The following is an 18,197-nucleotide window of genomic DNA, read 5'->3' as shown; positions in this document are numbered from 1 at the left end:
CTTCGAGCTCAGCACCTTAACACCCCTTCCTCCTCTCGCCAGGAACAGGCTGCCTACAACTTCAGGAAAGCTTTTCTTCACTTAAAAACAAAAACTCCCCCAATGCTGACCCGTTAACGGTATCGCTCAATTTTGTCACGCCAGACATTTTCTTCACAATTAACATAAAAATCTTTGTTTTGTTTGAAGGCGTTCCACATTTCATTTCGCATCTAACATAATTATCCCGGTTGCTGCTAGAAAAGCCTTGTTTGCCTGTTGGTCTGATACTTCCCTGGTTATACGCTTTGCAGTTCTCATCTCATGGCAGCCTTGCCAAAAACCTACCCCCAGGCTTGCATCTCCTGGCAGGCAGGTGACTTCTTCAAGTCCAACCTTCGCCAAGGTTCAGGTTCCTTCAACAGGGTCCCTCTCAACTCCATCAACAAAGTCAGTCCCATATCCTAATTGCATCAAGGGCTACCACTTCTCTCACAAGTTTAAATAGGACAAGCATATATACTCACTCTCAGCATAAAGTATATCTAAATAATGTATTTTCTATTCTAGTGGATTTTTAAAAAAATATTTTGTTAAGTCTTTGGGAGCCCATCTAGTTTATCTCCTGCTGATAAACACGTTTCCTCTACTCTTCACATCGCGCTGGAAAGGGAAAAAGATACACTTGGACAACGCTTGAATTCATATCCTACCCTTCTTTCCCCCACCAAACACCGCTGCTAGACTGTCCTGGCTTCTTCTACTTGTGTTTTATTCCCATGACTGAGGAACTTGCAGGGGAGACAAATCAAGAGCACATTGAAGATCCTGTGTCCCAAACAGGTTTCCTCCGGCCACTGATGTCCTCTCTTACCATGTATCAACACGCAGAGCAGCATCCAAGGCTATCAGCTACTTAGTCAGCGCTGGGGAAGGTCACTTTATTCTCAAAAATGCCTCTTTGCATTTCAAGAAAAAAAAGATTGTAGCACCATGGTGATCTGTTTTGAAATAAAATAATCTGGTATGCACTATCCACTTAAACAGAAATAAGAGAGGCACTCACACCCCCAGTGAATTTTTCTAGATCTGACCTTGCCTGCTGTGTGCTAACGTTCCTAAATATTCACTTCTTCCTCTCACCAAAGACAGCATTTCTACTGCTAAGCACAAGTGTCACTGTCAGAGATATTTCAAGACAGTCCTCTAAGAAACATTGTCTCTTCCTTTTAGAAGCCCGCTCATTTAGAAACTCCTAGAGGAAATGGTGGTATATTATATCTATTGTTAATACGTCCCCTCCAGTCCTGACACGGTGACACGGCGCCTTGCATGATCATCTTACAGTGCTGAATGAGAAGGCATAAATATTGTGTCGGAGAGCAAGTCCCTCTCAGGCTTTCATGGGATTTCCTTATCCTTCACTGACTGCATCTCCCACTATTTTTCCACATAGAGACGACACAGTGAGCCTACAGAGGTGACTTCTTAAAGGAGAATGCAGAGGAAAATAAGAATCACTAGTGTCACTATTATAATTTGGCATTTTCATTTGGAGTCCTTTTATTTGTTGGAAGGGGTTAAGAAAGTCACAGGGTAGGGACGGGTGCTGAAACTAGTTATTCCCCTCAAATTCTTGCTCAGAGTTCAAGCTGAAAGGGGAAAAAAATAAGGGAAAAGAAAAAAATAACGATTTGACATCTGCAAAACCAATATAAAGTCCCTTTCTTGGGATGAGCAGGTAGGCGGATCTTTGATGTTCCAAGACCCTGGTATTTGCTGCGGCAGGTTGCTGGAGCATACTGTGCTATAATATCAAAAGCATTGCCAGGAGGAACAAGAGAGTTGCCAAGAGCCGACTGGGTATCCTCGGTGTCTGTGCCGCGTTCTCACCACGGGATGGCTCGGCTGACTCATGTACGGTGTCATCTGTTCAAACACAAAGCACACATTCCAGTGAGACCGTGCATCCGTAAGTACCTCTCGCGGAGCTGACAACTGCAAGGAGATTTCAGGGCCTTTATGAAGCAGGGCAATGAACCTTGTGCTGTCATTGACTTTCACAACCGTGTAATATCTCATTATGTAACCAACTTGGGGCCAAGTCCTGCATTTCTTGCTGGCAAGACTCCCACTGAAGACCAGAGGAGCAGAAAGTGAGGCCGATGTCAACAGACTGAGGAGTGAAGAATTCCTCCACTTACAAAACAGTGCAGCTCTAGCTTTGGATGGCTCATTAGACAGCAAAGCCAATGGCTGGACAGCTAAATAAAAATACCTGGTCTTCAAAAGGGCTTGAAGAGGAGTTGCACGTGCTCAGAATGAATTTCCACGTTAATCCCCTTACTGAGTTGCAGATTTTACCTCCTAATTTTGAAATGATAGTCTGTAAGGCTGCGCATACAATCCTCTTCCACACACAAAACCTCCGCTGAAGTACACTGCATTTTGGGGATACCCAGGGGACGTGATACTAGCCTCTCTCTCTGGCCACTTAGCTTTAAGGGCTAACACATAGCATCCTCTGACTTTACAGGATTCATATACAATCTGAAAAATGTCTCATAGGTAATAGCTTAAGTTTTAGGCTACACAAGCACGAATTTACAAATATGCTGCTAAAACTAACGAAAAAGAGAACCAGCTTTGTTGGAAAAACATGCTTTTAGGTTAGTAGCAGAGGAGAAAGCAGTAGAAAATACTCCCCTAAATTTCTGATACTGAATAAAGCTCCATTTAGTTTTCTAAAGTAAAAGATCAACACTAGAGCCATTGCTTGTTAAATAAAAAGCAGGGAAGTCAAATGCAGCTGTTAAGCGTTGTTAGAGTGATTTGCCTTTATAAAATCCTCCACATCCCCAGTTATCTAATTTGCCTATTTTAACAGTTATCTGCCTGAAATTGCCATAAGAAGCCAGCTCTGGGTTTGAATTTTCTTCATACTAAGTGAAGGAAACCAGTTCAACATTTTCAGGGTGCACAAAGTGGCCTCCAGATGTCTTCCCAGGTTACTTGTGAGTGCCCCGGTTTTCAGGGAAATCTCCGTTGTCTCAGTGCCTGGTGTGGTAAGCTCCAAGCTTTGGGGAGCTGCCCTCGCACCTATGATGCCGCCCCTGCCTCGCGGTCCCTCTCTCAGCAGGTTGCACAAGCAGGATTACACCAACCAGGTGAGAGCTCTGCACGTGCAATTAAGGGCTGCAAGAGAAGCAGCAGGGACAGGACTAAAGCAGCGCACGGGGCTCTGAAACGGCACCATTTAAATCGCTCGGCTTTAGCCAGAGACAAGGCCCGCTGGGTGCCTCCGCCGCCGAGCTCTGGGGAGAGCTCTGGGGCTAATCCAGACTAACTGGCTCTCCAGCATCAGGCCAGGACCGCTGCCCAGCAGGGCTCTCTATCAGAGCTCCGCACGGCGCTGCCCGGGGCAGGCGGGTGACAAGCCGGCATGCAGCGCTGCGAGGATTCGAGCGCCGTACGACAGGGACAAAAGTGGGCACCACAAGAAAGCCTAAAATCCGCAGGAAAAAAAAAGAACTCATGGAAATTCCTCATTCCTTAGGAATGCCTGGCAGGGAAAATCTCCCCAAGACTCAGGATGTGTTATCTTCTACCTCTTGTGTCGTCAATGGAACTGCAAATAGGTGGGAATTGCTGGTCTCTCCCCAGTCTGCAACAGGGATGTCAGCAGCTCTGTCCCAGTCACATGCATGAGCCAGCACTGAGACATTCGTGGGTCAGAACTGGTACACAGCAGCAAGAGGCTCTGCTCCTTGAGCACTGGTGACTGCTAAGAAAAGCAGAACTGAAAAAAACCTCTAAATTTAGAAGACTACTTAAATAAAAAATGTGAAGATCTTCTATGCTGCCATTTTTATGAAGTCATTCTTCACAGCAAAATTCATTTTCATGTAACTTTAAGGGATTCTTTTCAAGGAACCATCTGGGTTTTCTGTCAAAGCAGTCCCAAGGTCTCTGTGCACTTGTATATTAGAGCACACTTTTCACGTGTAGTTCTCAAAATCGCTTTACAAATATGATTTTCCTTGGAGGTGCACAGTTATAACACTGCACAATCTCAAATACTTAGGGAGTTTTAGCTTATTTTAGCACTGAAGGCAAGCGATGAAGAGGACAAAATTCACTAGTGAAGTCTGGAAGGTCACTGCTAAAGACAAGGAATGCTAGCAGTAATTAGAAAAAAATATATATTTTGACAGCCATGAATTTTCCAGACCATATAGCTTTACATCAGAAGCTCAAAGTATGATTTTTCCAGATACGCACCATTTTTATTGCAGGGATTCTTTTATTTTAATTATTATTAAAGAGGAAGAGCAGGGTAGGACAGGGAAAGGGCAGGCTGTTCCCCTGACTTCTGAGACAATGGAGGCTCCTACAGCCTCCCATGGAGCGGCAGAGGCTGCGAGCCCCCCTGTCACCGTGGCCTGATGCTCTCTACGGGTGTGTTTCTGTGGCAGGGCTGGCGAGGCACGGCCGCTCAGTGGTGAAGTGCTCGGCAGCGATGAGTAAAATAACATAAAATCACTCAGTAAGTTCCCTAAATTCATGTGTTTATTACTCCTCCCTTGCAAGGCAATAAGCAGGAGGGATAAACATATCTTGACTTCTATTCACCAAAACACAAAATATAAAAGAACACATTGAGTTTCATAGGTTACCCAGAGATAGGGAATAATTGTCCCAAACTCCTGCTCTGGAAGGTTAGTACTACAGTTAAAAGCATAAATGTATCTCTACTATGAATAAGCCTTACTTACATTTACATTTGCTTAGAGAATGTCCTATATTCTCAAAATCAAAATATTTATATGAGTTTTAAAACTTCTCTTCAAGAAAAATAATGAAATCCAGTGTATATTCAAAGGCAAATCATTCAAATGGGATAACTTGTTAAAGTGTTATTTATATTCCTGCTTAAATAATGATTTCTATTTAAAGGATCAGCAAGCATTAATCCAGAGTATCAAAGAGCAAGATGTAATAATCTGTTGCTTCATACCAAAGGGAAAGTCTCCTTTCAAATAACCTAAAAGAGAGAAAGATCTTGCTAATCCGTTCTTCAGGGTATGCACTAAGTGGTACATATGTGTATATATTTTTTTTTCTGGTATATCTTGTTTATTTAAGTGCATTCTTGAACTTTTGAGGCTTGAATGCAAACACTGTGCGAGCTGTGTGTGGGTACACATAAAACAGACATGTAAACATTGCTGCAATAACTTTCCTGTAGACCCATCTAATTTGAATGAGCCGCAGCAGTGAAGCTGGTGAGATTGCTCACACCTTGCTAGACTTAGACATGCTTCTATCTGCCCTACATCTCGGGCACCTCAGCATATCCATGCACTGCCCACAGAAAAACAGAGCTTTGCAGTGGGAGCTAACCTAACCTTGCCCAGGGCACAGGAGGCTTTTCTCTTTTGTGGGTTATTTCTGGAGAAGAGAGAGGGAGGAGAGAAAGGGAGAGGGGAGAAAAAGCCTAAAATGCAAGCCTAAGTTTGCCCCAGTAAAATCTAGATGTCTAAGTTGTACATACATATGTGCGTGTGTGTAGGTGGAATCTAATGCTCAGCCTAAGCAAACACTGAAATCCACCTGCATGTTTTAAAGGACTGCCGTTCTTTCCTACTGCTACGGCTGGGTGCCCGTGCCATGCGCCGCCACCAAGCAAGCAGTGGTGCTGCTCCCTCTGGGAGCCTCGGGGAAGCCGGCGCCAGGGAGCAGCTCCCTGTGCTCGAGGAGGGCGAGGGCCTGCCCGCTGCGCCGCACGCACGGCCAGCGCTGCAGGAAACCTCGCTCGAGTCCTAACACCAGCACAGCCCACGTCCTCCTCACCCCCCTCACCCCTCAAAACAGCGGTTTTGCTCCCCTGCATCAAAGGAGGGCACAGGAAATAGATCGTAAGCGATATTAGCACTGCTAGAAATGAGCAAAAGCAGAGCAATTATACCATGCAAAGCATGCAGAGAGAAGAGGAAAAAAAGTACTGAAGCACCAGAGGGAGAGACGCATTTGTTAAAAGAGATTCTCTAAGCATACTAACCTGCTGGTTCTAATGAATTTTCTACTTTGTCGTTAACATCGAAAACACGATCATGAACACCTATAGTTTTCATACAGCTGTCTATAACAAAAATAGAGATAACAGCCAAATATGTTAGTGAGACACCCTTGAACTCCCCACTTTTTTTTTTTCTCTCTATCTTTTTTTCTCTCTACTCGTTATATAAAAGTAAGTATATTTATATTTTAAAGTCTGCGGCACTTGTCTAAATGCCAGTAGCCTTCCATTTGTACAACAGTTTAAGAAACAACAAGTTAGCAATTGCCACGTAATTAAAACAAAGCTTAATGAAGAATGATAAGAAAATATGATGAAAATCATAACACAAATGCTGCTGTACAGAGCAGATACACAAGATCTAACAGTTAAAAAAAAAGTTTCATTGCTGTTTACCACGGTAAACCACACAGTAAAGCATGCGCTACAGAGCCACCCTTAAAAGCTTAATGTAAAGAACTTACTTGCTGGTCGCACGAAGACCTTAAGCTTTAGACAGGATCTCCTTCCATTATCGGGGATCGCAGAAGCTGGATATGGGGAAGAAGGAAAGAGAAGATGGAGAGAGAGAAAATTAGCCCTTGTCCTGCAAGAAAATATACTTTAATTTCCCTTCATGTGAAGGGATAAACACATTTCAGCCTCTGAATTCGTGGATTTCAAGGTGGGGAAGTATCTTGCTCATGCAAGAGCATAGGAAGAACTTCCCATCTGATCTTGTTAGAATCCCTCTCTTGAGTATTTTGCGTGACGAGCAAAGCACATCGTATTTGCAAAAGCTGCATTATCACCTTTTACCTTTCCACATCTTTTCCTCAAGAGGCTGTTAATACAGTTTCTGCCAAAACACAGGTGAATACTCTGAAAAAGGATGCTTTGGAATAATTAGGATTGCTTACAGAAAAGCTACTCTTGAAATGCTAAACCAAAAAGGGATGTGGAAAAAAAAAAAAAAGAAACAAAGAATAAATGACAGAGACTTCCAAAAAATTAAGCATGTATCTACCTCCAAGATAGCCGAAATACGGACAGTTAAATACTACAGGCCAAGTCAGCGCCCACGTTCCATACTGGATCTCTTGCAAAAACACTTACCTTGCTTCAGCAAGAAGGCGATTCCCTGCGTTGCCCAACGGGCTAACCCTGAGCCCAGAGCCTTGCCTGCCACTTGCCCTTCCGTGGGGCTCCGTGCACGAGCACTTACTGGCCAAGCAGCAAGGGCACCAGTGGAAAGGTCACGTCCAGCACGTGCACCGAGCACCATGGCCAGCAGCTGCTCATTGCCCCAGCACCAAGCACTGCTACAAGTACCTCCTGACTTATCAAACCTGGCCTCCAAAAGCACAATTACAGTGAAATACCCCCCGCCTGTCACCATGGGCCAGATTTTCTGCCAACCTGAAGTCACGTTGGCAGCTTCCATCAGCGTTTGCAATTTTTAAGCTGTACTTTGGCCCGAAGTGAAACACGCATGCTGGCAACCAAGCTACTCCATTTGGGCATACCAATTTTCTCTTGGGAACGATCACCTGCACATACACTTTTTCTTTTTTTTCTTTTTTCTCCTTTTTTTTTTCTTGCCCTTGCCAAAAATCTCAGAGGCAGTAGCTGAAGATGTTGCCTGAAGCACATGGCAAAGTCATTTTATTTCATTGCTCAGCCGCCTCCATTGTTCAAAAACCTACGGAGTAATGCAGAGCATGGGACACTTTTTCTTGAAAACAGCAACTCCTGCAAGCTGTCTGGATTTGCAAAAAGCTGCTGGGACTGGCAGGAATCTGCTGTGTTTATCACCGGCTCTTACTCAGCCTGTCCCTGTTTGTGACAATTAGCAAAGGTGATTTATGCACAGACACAGCAACCGGCGCTCTTGGGCCCCTCAGCTCCCTGGCAATCCATTCCCCGCGCTCCCATGACAAGCACCAGCTTTTGCCCCAGGAAGGCCTCGCCATCCCAGTAGGGAGGCACCCAGAAAGAAAAGAGAATGATGTCAGCGTGGATGGAGCAGAGCGAGCGCGCTGGCTCTGCACCTGCTGGAAGTGCTCAAGAGCTGGTTTCCTCCTTTGGATAAAGGAGGAAGGGGTGCCGGGAGCAGGCCCCCTTGGCAGGCGCGGCGCCTCACAAGCACCAGCAGCTGCCTCTGCTGGAGGCAGTGCCAGAGCACCCTCTGCGCTGACATTCCCAGTGAGCGGCGCGTTATCCAGGGCGCAGCGGCCGGGGCGCCGGCTGGGCGCGTGCCGGGCTCGCTGCTCACCCCGGGCCCTGCCGGCCGCGCGCCAGGGAGCACCCACGTCGCCGGCGCAGAGCGGGAGCGGCGTTCCCAGCGCCAGCCACGTCGCACACCACACTGGCACCGCTCCACTGCAGGGCTTTTCCCCGCTCACAAGTTATTTTAGAAATGCATCCAGATGCACAGTTATTTGGGAGAAAAACAGTAAGATCTGCTCTCTGTTTAAAGCTCTTTTTCCCATCAGCCCTTACCAGACTTGCATATTAAATGTTAGGTTGTCTTCATGTTGCAATACAACAGGTATATTTAATTCATCATCTTAGCAACTGACACATTTTCAGTGATAAGCATGAAAAAGAGCTTTTTTTCCTTTCCAAGGAAATTACACACTTATGCTTGCAATAAAATCAGGAGGATTCCTCTTTCACTGTGATATTACTCCTTCAGGAAGGAGTAATAAGAATAATAATTAAAAAAAGTGAGTTACTGTTCTGCTTGCACATCTGGTCAGCCACCAGGAACCAGGTGATGAAGGGAAGCACTGCAACCTCTCTGGCCTTCCTGAGAAATTAAGAAATTGTTTGCCGAGCTGGATGCCTGCAATCAATTTTCATTTCTTCCCTCTCTCTCCTCCTTCCTCCCTCTCCCTTTTCCTTTTCATCTATGAACAAAAACACAGAGGAGCTGCAGTGTGCACTCCAGGTCCAGATGCGTCACCCCAAGGGCACAGCCGGGATGGCTCCTGTCATCTGTCCTCCTCCTCACACACACTCTGTAGCGCGTTCGCCAGGCCCGTTCTACTGCCTTCCCTCTCCTTTTTAGTCTGCACTGTTTTCGCCATTAATCCATGAAAACCCTGACTTTTGGATTAAGATATCTGGAATAAAATGGCAACAACTGGCAACAGCTATCCTGGAAGACCCCAAGATCCTTTTTTCCTTGGATGTTCAGCACTAGGAATACCAGACTTGTTTTTGACTAGGCAAAGCCAACATTGCTCATCAAATCTTTTGTTTTTTTTTTTTTTTTTGCATATATCAATGCCTTGAAGTTTGAACTCAAGCTGAAGGTTCAAAATGCTGTTCTTCTCTGGGAAAGTGGCCTTAATGCCAACCTTTTGTCTCAGAGCTCTATCAGAGTGACTTATATGAGGGAGCTCTAAGTAGCAACTACAAAAAACAAACCCTCTAAATGACCAAAACCAACAGAGAGGCTAAAATGCACGTATTTCTGGTCATAAATACTAAGAGTGCTTTTTCTGGATAACGCATCAGCTGGGAGCCATCAAAAGCAGAGTGTCGCATGAAAATTTCTGGGCTCAGCTTGGTTTTTGGAAGCAAAAGCCTCCTATCAAATCGACAGCATCTGGAAAAGTTCAAACCTGGACTTCGACCCTTAAGGGTAGGAGAGAGCAAAGGGGTAACGGAGAGATCAGAGGTCTTAAGCTCTTTGGTTTTCCAGGAGAAGTGACTTTCCAGCGCGGCAGAGCCTGACAAACCCCTCGCCTGTCAGACAGCACCGCCTCTGAGCTCTGGGAAGGAGAAACAGAAGCGGCCCCAAGCAGCCTGGCCCCTGCTAATGCTCCTTCCCAATGCCCTCCCGCTGCCATAGCCATATCCTACTGAAATGAGCTCTGCTATAAGAAAAGATGCCCTTCCGAGGAGTACAAAGGCTTTAGGAAGCTCATTCTCCTGCCTGCACAGAGCCGAGGCAGCCTCTGCGGCTCCGAGACACGGCTTTTCTATTTGCTCCTTTTTAAAGCTGATATTAGCTGTAAAATAGAAGGCAGCTCTGAGAGCACGAAGCCTCTGATGCTGAGAGAACCTGTCCTGAGCAACATTCTCCTTTTCAAAAGGCAAAATTCCCAGGGAAAAAAAAAAAAAAAGAAGAAGAGGAGAAGGGTGACGGAAACCTCCTTGCACGACAAAAAGAAGCCCTTGATAAAAGGGCTGTTCCCCTATAAGGAACAAAAGTTATACCCTCTTTTATTTTCTTCTTCCATGAATGATAAGAGAACAGAAGGGAATCAGCAAGTCGCACAATGAGAAACAGAAAAGAAACTTTACAATGTGGCCAATTCCTATGAATTTATTACAATCCCAATGATATTCCCACCAACCCCTGTGCCCCATCACCAGCAACCTCACCAGAATCTCCTGGGTCTGCCCGTTTTAAAGAACACATTTTTGACTTCATCGTTACATAAAGACTGGGGCTAGAAGGAAATACATTAAATCCCTCTGGAATCACAAAATACACAAAAATCTATTCAATTATTATAAAAAATAATTGTTCCAGATTCTTCTCTTAAGGAAAACCCAGAGAGTTCCATCATTCAGGAGAAACTCAAGTCATGATTTCAGCATTCTTGAGGTGAAAATTCTGTCTCCATTCAGCTGAACTAGGAAAAAAAAGAACATGCAAAAAACTGCTTCTGCTCACAGGACTAGATCCAAGTTGGATCCCAAAATGGTACATAAAGACAAATTGGATGACAAAATTTCTCTTCTCTGAACTACTTCTGGCTACCATTTTTATACCCTGTAAGGAAAGGAAAGAGACTGAAGAAAATTACTCTCTCCTCATCAAGAGCCAAACCATAAATGTTTCAGTATTTGTGAGCTATATTTAAATAGGGAAATAACAGTCCTGCTCCCTCCATCCCACTCTCAAGCAGTTCTCTGCTAGAAAACACATTGGATATTATTAATATATTAACTATAACAGGTTAAGCCCTTAATCAGACAGGATAAGGCTTAGCAGAGTTTTTCAATAACTACTAGGGAGTCACAGAGAGAAAACAAAATGTAACGTACACAGAAACAGTTTTTCCCTCACAACAGATCTGCAGTGGAGCCATTACATTAAATCCCCAAATCTCCTTAAAGGAGTTGTGAAGAAGTGGCCCCATCAAGTCATGAAACTGGCTAATTACAAAGCAAAATGCTGAAGAAAAGGTATGGAAATTTCCAAAGTAAACTGGTTATCGAGACGTGCTAATCAGGAGCTGCATTTAGGTATTTCCCTTTCTGAGACAGGCAGCAGTTGGGCTGTCAGCTATTTGAGACTTGGTTTCTTGAGCATGAAGAGCATGTTATTTGGAGGCTGTCTATAGAAAGCATCTCTCAACCATCCCCTCTGCTGATGCTCACAGCTGACCAGTAGGTTCCTTGCTTGTCTCCTAATTCATTCTTAGCCTTCTAATTGTGACATTGCACCTTTGACTGGAAGGAAAAGCAGGCAACAGACGGATGCAAAAACGAAATTGTGAAGGCAATGCAAACACTCATTTGGCATTACAAATACAGTTAATATTCAAGCCACAAACCCCCGGGGGCCCTATTAGGCAGGGACCCGCGCAGCACCCAGGCAGTGTCCCGTTTCCCGAGGCGCTTGGCAGCGCGGGGTGCTGCGGAGCACCTTCCCCTCCGCGGCAGGACCCGGCTCCCCCAGCGCCCGGCCCCACCGCAATTCCCTCTGCTATTCCCCAGCTCACTCTTCTAGCACCTGCCTGCTTGGAATAGTCTTTGCAGAATTGTAAACTAGTGTCTATGACACAGGGCTGCGGGGACAAGTGCGTTCATTCCTCAATGTATTTCCGACAACTGTGATTATTTGTCTCACTTAACCTTTCCGTGGCAGTTTTCTTCTGTGCCCTGTTAATACAGCCAAGCAGGGTCCTTTTTTTTTGGTACAAACTCAGCTCATCGCGGAGATGCTCCCTATCAGGCAGCATCTCCTGTGTGTTGCATAAAATCCTGCCACTGACGGCTGCTCCCAGACCACAAGCCTGGCCTAGAAGCACTGGTTGCTACTGGGAAGCCTACAGGGGGTTATTTTTGAGCTTATCCCCTCCCTTCTAAAGAGGTTGATAAGCCACAGACACACTGCTGGAGGGTGTATAAGGCTTCCTGTCCGCTCCGAAGGGTTGCACTACAGCAGCCACGCAGACGACCATCTGAAAGGGAAAGCTGCAGCAAGCAAACACCCTGCGTGACGTGTGCTGTAAATCAGAACCTCATGTTGAGGCAGCCCTGCCCCTGCTTCCGGCTGAAGCTACACACCAGCTCTGTGGGAAAAACCCTCCGCGCCGTGACTGCCCCTCGCCCTGCGAGGCGCCACACTGCTCCCCTTCGCCCCATCCAGTATGCAGGGAACCCCAGGTAACCCGCAGGACGCCGCTCCTCCAAGCAGGGACATTTCAGCATCCCAGGCCTCGCGTCAGCTACAAAGCTCCCCAAAGTTTTATTTTTAAGAACCGCCACCTGCTCCTTTCTTTGTATAGAAATGAGTATGTGTGAGAGCATTAAAAATGCAGGTCTCCATTATGTTTGCCACAGGCAATATTTCTCAATTTGTGCAAGTCAAAAGAAAAAATAACCTATTAGTTGTTAGAGGAGCTGAGCCTTTCCCCTGTAGGTTTTCGTGTGATTTAGCATACAACACAAATGTATGCAAATTAGCCAGGTAAATGCAGAATTAGTTATTAATATTCCCCTCACAATGCAGATTGGAAAAGTTACCAATTTGCATAAATGGTATGACTGAAAAAGTCAGCTAGAATTTAATGAATCAATAAAACACTCCTTTCTGTGTATATAAAAAGTGAGGAACATATCTTAAGACAAAGGAAGAATTTTTAAAACTATTAATTAAAAAATAAAAAAGACTCCCTGAAAGGATTTAGAGATGATCTTCTCCTTAGAAGTGTTAAAAAACTAAAATTAAAAATAGATAAAAACTGGTCCTACATAAATCCCAAATGTCATCAGTCCTTGAGCTTAATTAGAAAAGAAAAAAAAAAGAAAAAAAAAGAAAAAAAAAGAAAAAAAAAAGAAAAAAAAAGGTCTATACATGTCTGCTCCTTCATACCAATATACCAGCAAAAAAAGTTGAGTTTTGTTCTGGTAGTATCAACATGATTACATTCTAGGCAATCAAAAATACTGACTGTTCACGACTTGCTCATTCTTCGTAACATTTCTCGAGTAAATTCTGACTAAACTTATTTGCATCGTTGCTATTGCTCATTCTATATTGGACAACAGGATGAGATCCCATATAAAAATGATGGTACAAATTAAAGACTGAGAAATCAGGTAGACAAAGAGAATCTCTAATGGAAAAAAATCCCTGATCTAGGACTATCAATAATACTTAAAAAGTAGGGAAAAAATAACTTGAGGTGAAAAAAATATACATATGTATATTTTATATATATATATATATATATCTCATTCCTCTACTCATAATGGTGTGCGTACATACACACATGCACCAGGAGTATAACGCAGCTTATGCAAGCTACACATCACTGTACAAAGTGCCCCTCCAGTGACGGAGGAAAAGACCTGTTAAAATCAGTGCACAACAAAAAGAATATGAAAAGCTGCTTTTATTTCCTAACATACCTAATTTGCACTTGCTTGGCCCGAGTGTAGAAACACGGGATTATTCTGGCCTACATTGTAATTGACTGTAATTCTCAGGCCTGCTAAAAATAGCCTCGGAAATGGAAATGACTTGCCAGACACATGCGAGAACAAATGCTATTTTAGTGAGAGTTCTTGGAAGAAAGTAATATGCAGTTACTCTTTGTGCATTAGCACTTAATGTTGACTCAACTGTCCCATTTCCACTGCTTGGCCAGGGAGGATATAAATTCTCTTGCAGTTCCTAATCCACTAACTTTATATATCTGGCTGAAGGCGGCATGGATTGAAATTAGGTTGCATATTGAAAGCTGCTTCAAATAAAATCAGACCCTGTATGGGAAGAGACTTAACCCATGGATTTCCACTTTAATTAAGCGTTTGTTCAGTACGTCCTCTCGTGGGGCACGCAGTGTGGCCTAGGCCACGTCTGCCTGTCTTGGGAAGCCCTGTAGCCTGTGTCCTTCAGCCCTTCTGGAGAGCATCGCCACAGGCACCGTGGCTGTGGAAAGCAGCCCAGGCTGAGCACCTCCCCGAAAGGAGCCCATCCATGCGCAGCCTAGCTTCGCTGTGCCGCACAAAGGCACTTCCTAAGCTGTGCTCAGTTATGCGCTGGGGCAAAGCTCTCGTGGGACTGCAGCCTAAGCCAACCTGTCCTGCCTCTGCAGTGCTTCTGCTTCTTAAAAAAAACCAAACTAAGCTCACCTGGGAACAAATGCAAGTCACACACTAGCCTGAATGGACTTTTCACCATGTGTAAGCTCCTGCGAGATGCCAGGAGGGAGAGATGAAGCACAGGCCACGGGTTGGCTGCCACATGAAATACCCACAGGCCTCTCATCAGCACAAGCTGTTTTACCCACCTCAAAATAAGGGCCAGCATCACTATGCTGGCACCGTGCAAATGACTGATGTCGCGCTGTGCTGCTGCATCAAAGTAACGTCCTTCACAAGGAAGAAGCAAAAGCCACAGATCTCATTACTGATTTCAGGGGCATTAGCAGAAACAAATACAGGTATTGTACAACATTAAGACTGTATTAGAGTAAATTGCTAATAAAACTTGTTAATACCATCAAATAGAGCACTTAGGGAAAAATATATCCTCTTCATACTTTTCATAAGCGCTTTCATACTTAGATTTTCCCTTGGTATCACTAGAAATAACTTGTTTTTCTTCAAGCGGGCTATCCATTTTGCTAATTTCCATCTCTAAGAACTAGACATAAGTAAATCCTTTGAAGAGACATTATAGTCTTGTTAGTAATGACCTTCTCTTTTTGATCTTTAAAGCAACATGTTCACCCACATGGAATTTGTGAGTACTGTATCATGTTACTAAACCTCATATACTTTAATGGACTTCATATTACCCCTGTCTGGCGCTACCGCTATTGACACTATAATTAAAACCAAGAGGAGGATTCCAATCTGTGCTATTTTCATGCGCTTAGCTACTTCCTTTGAAATATTTGGAAACATTTCTAGCTTCCTCTGCTACACGTGTAAATTCTGCCAGTTCCTAAAAATAATAATAAAGTTGTAAATGCTGCATTGTGGAGGGAGTGTGACAAGCAGCCAGACGTGAAAAGTTGCTTCTGCTGATTCACCCAAGCAAAGCAGCAAAATCTTGTGTTTCTGCTTCTCTCTCCTGATCAAAACAAAATAAAGGTAGGAAGTGATCTATAAGTAGCTGCCTTAAAAACAGGGGCAATTTAGAAAAAAAAAAGGAAAAAAGGAGAAACAATGAGGGACATGTGTGTGTTTGTGGCTAAAGTAGAGGCAAACGGTGAGACTAACGCAAGCCTGAATGTGTGTGAGCGCATGCCCACGTCCCCAGGCTTGCAAGCAAGCGTGTCACTGTGAGAGCATCCATTGCTCAGTGGGCTTCAGCAAGGCCTTTCCTGACAGGAGAGCGCACCAGCAACTCAGCTCTGCTTGTACAAAAAATGCCTTCATGCACAGAGTTAGCTGCTCTACAAATAAATCCAAGCTGGGCAGGATGAAAATCAGATAACGAACAGAAAGGCTGAAGTCTGTAAAACACACAATAGTCCTCTGTAATTCAAGCTGTTTCTGACAAGTAAGGAAAGATTCTCGGGGCAGAAACCTTCTGTTTCATTACACCGACTATAATAGGGTCCCAGCCCATGACCGAGTACAGTACGAATGAAATAACAGATGCCAGCACCGTATTAATAACAGTACATCTTCATCAGGTGAATTCCCAGTTTGTTCAAGTCCTGGAGAGGGACCATTGAACCTTCACTCACTCCGCCATATGAGCCAGAAATTTTTCTTCCAGTCCTTAAAAGGATTTCCTTAACCCTTCAACTTGTCGTCCTTCCCACGAAGCTCTCTGGAACGCATTAAGCTGACGTCTTCCCCTTGGGGTTTCCCGACGCATTTCGGGCCACAGCACTTTCCTTTCAGCTTCCCTGCTCCCCGCTTCTTTGTTTCGCCCACCCGGTTTGTGTGTGAGTGCTGCACGTCCCGCTCGCTCCCGGAAAGGCGCATTTTTTAAATTAACGTAGAGCTCGGGCTGCTCGTGCCCATTTCCAGCCATCGCTGCCAGCTGCACTCACAAGCAGGTAGGCTTGTGTGTGCGTTATTCCCCAAGCAGGCCTCAAAGGCCCTGGTGGTTTGGAAAACACTTCTTAAAAGCAAGAAATACCTCACTGGACTGCTGAGCCGTAAGGTATCTCCTCACCTTCTCAAAAGAAGCTGGAGAAAAAAAGCCCAGTGCTGCACCGGGGCCTCCCTCTCCCCAGAACGGGCACCTTTTCCTGCTGTTCTTCCAGAAAGACTGTTTGACCCAGTCTTCTCAAACAGACTCCAGACAGCACCATCAGATGCCGTTCGACATAAGTAAGCAAGCTAGCACTTCTCTCCTTCACCTGCTAGGCAGCCCAGGAACCCCTCTGAGCCACGCTGAGAGCAATTTTTAATGGTGCCTCCCACGGGTATCCGCAATTATAAATACGGACAACAATCCGGGATAGCACAAATCCATTAATTTATACCTCCTTGCTGACACACACTTCACTTCCAAAAGATACGGACAACCCCTCCACCGAAGCAGCTCTTCTCAGCCACGTGGTATCCATCACTGCCACACGGAAACATCTCCAGCCTTCTCCAGGTGCAGACCCGAGGGCCGGCCACATTAAAGCAACCCTGCTGGCCCAGCATACAGCCCCACACGATTCTGTGATCGTGAGGATCTGCTTACAGCTAAATCCCTGCTCCTGCCTCAAACACCTCTCGATAACACCTGCACTTGATACAGTCTGGGAGCTGCTGAGGGTCACTGGGCATCAGATACCTCCTTCCCCTCACACTCTTAAGAAGCTTCAGTGTTTTTGAACCAGTTTTCTCCATAGAAGCCTGGCTGCTCCCAGTTACCTTAAAAAAGAAGACAGCCATGTGAATTCAATGCATTTTCTCCTTGAACTACTACAGCAAAACTTCTAAAAAAAAAAAAAAAAAAAGCCATCCAAACAGAGAACTGCTCTGAACCAAATCCTTTATTTGAGGGGACTGTTATCACTCCTTTTCCACGACACTGAAGACTCCTTTGAGTTCTGTGGTCCCACTTAATTTCTGAAGTCTCTGACAAGCCTTAAGGTCACTGCATAATGTGTTCTTTAACCAAGCAAGAGTATTGGCCCTTGTGTTCCTCAGTTCTCCCTTTGTGAAACACCCTGTGGAGACATGAATATTTTTTTTCTTGGCTCAAGCTACCTACGTGTTTCTTTTTTTTCTGAAAGCCCACGAGGTGTGTAATCAAAGCTGGCACTGGAGCATCCTCATTACAAAACCCAGTAAGGGACTTCTGCACGTGCTCCGTGTGCTTCACGTTGCCCATCCACAGAGTCCTCTTGCCAAGAACGTGTGGACAGTGCAAAAAGTTCAGGAAACAGAACCAAAAGTAGCAGTAAATCATTTTTCATTTCTGCCTTTAATACCAAGATCAAATAAAGAAAAATTGACCCTGTATATGTAACATGTCATTCCATTTTTGTTTGAGCCAAAACCCACGATTCCTCAGAAGGAGGATTGACTGGGGCAGGGGGGAAGAAGAGCTCAAGGGTCACGTCTTTTCTTTATTATTATTTTTTTAAAAACCTTTCAGACAAACATGCACCTTGAAGCTGCGTTCTGGGAAAAGAGCAGGTCGAAAGTGCTGTCAGTGCCAGCTGCTTTCTGCGGAGCTGAAGTGACCGTGTTCAGATCCTTTCATTCCGGTGAAAAGATCATTACCATGCTACTCCCGGGAAGTCGGTCCTCCTGCAAGCAAGCTCCTTTGTTATGAATATGGAACAGATGGAACCAAATCTATCTGCTCTGTAGGAACAAAAACACTTACAACCTAGCGCTCTCTATTAAAGACTCTACTTAGCTCCTTTATACCACAGGCTTTCTGTGCACTGCTGCGAGGTTTTGACTTTATAGAAAAAGGCACTTCATAAAAGCA

At 44.7% G+C, this 18,197-nt stretch overlaps 1 protein-coding gene across 2 annotated transcripts in view; it reads right to left on the bottom strand.

The window, feature by feature from the left end:
• Positions 1–1,024: 1,024 nt before the first annotated feature.
• The window catches only part of EFNA5 (ephrin A5), a 141,250-nt gene continuing 124,077 nt past the window's right edge, over positions 1,025–18,197 (bottom strand). For both annotated transcript variants that reach the window (XM_026040984.1, XM_026040983.1), the window contains exons 3-5: positions 6,523–6,588; positions 6,041–6,121; positions 1,025–1,908 (exon numbers count right to left, since the gene is read on the bottom strand). In XM_026040984.1, coding sequence (XP_025896769.1) covers positions 1,787–1,908; positions 6,041–6,121; positions 6,523–6,588 — 269 coding nt within the window. In that variant the 3' untranslated portion in view covers positions 1,025–1,786. The remainder of the gene's footprint in view (positions 1,909–6,040; positions 6,122–6,522; positions 6,589–18,197) is intronic.

Source organism: Nothoprocta perdicaria, unplaced genomic scaffold, assembly GCF_003342845.1.
Source record: "Nothoprocta perdicaria isolate Ctin4 unplaced genomic scaffold, notPer1 scaffold_273, whole genome shotgun sequence".
In the NCBI taxonomy this organism is placed as follows: Eukaryota; Metazoa; Chordata; class Aves; order Tinamiformes; family Tinamidae; genus Nothoprocta; species Nothoprocta perdicaria.
This window is presented reverse-complemented; position numbering and strand designations above follow the sequence as displayed.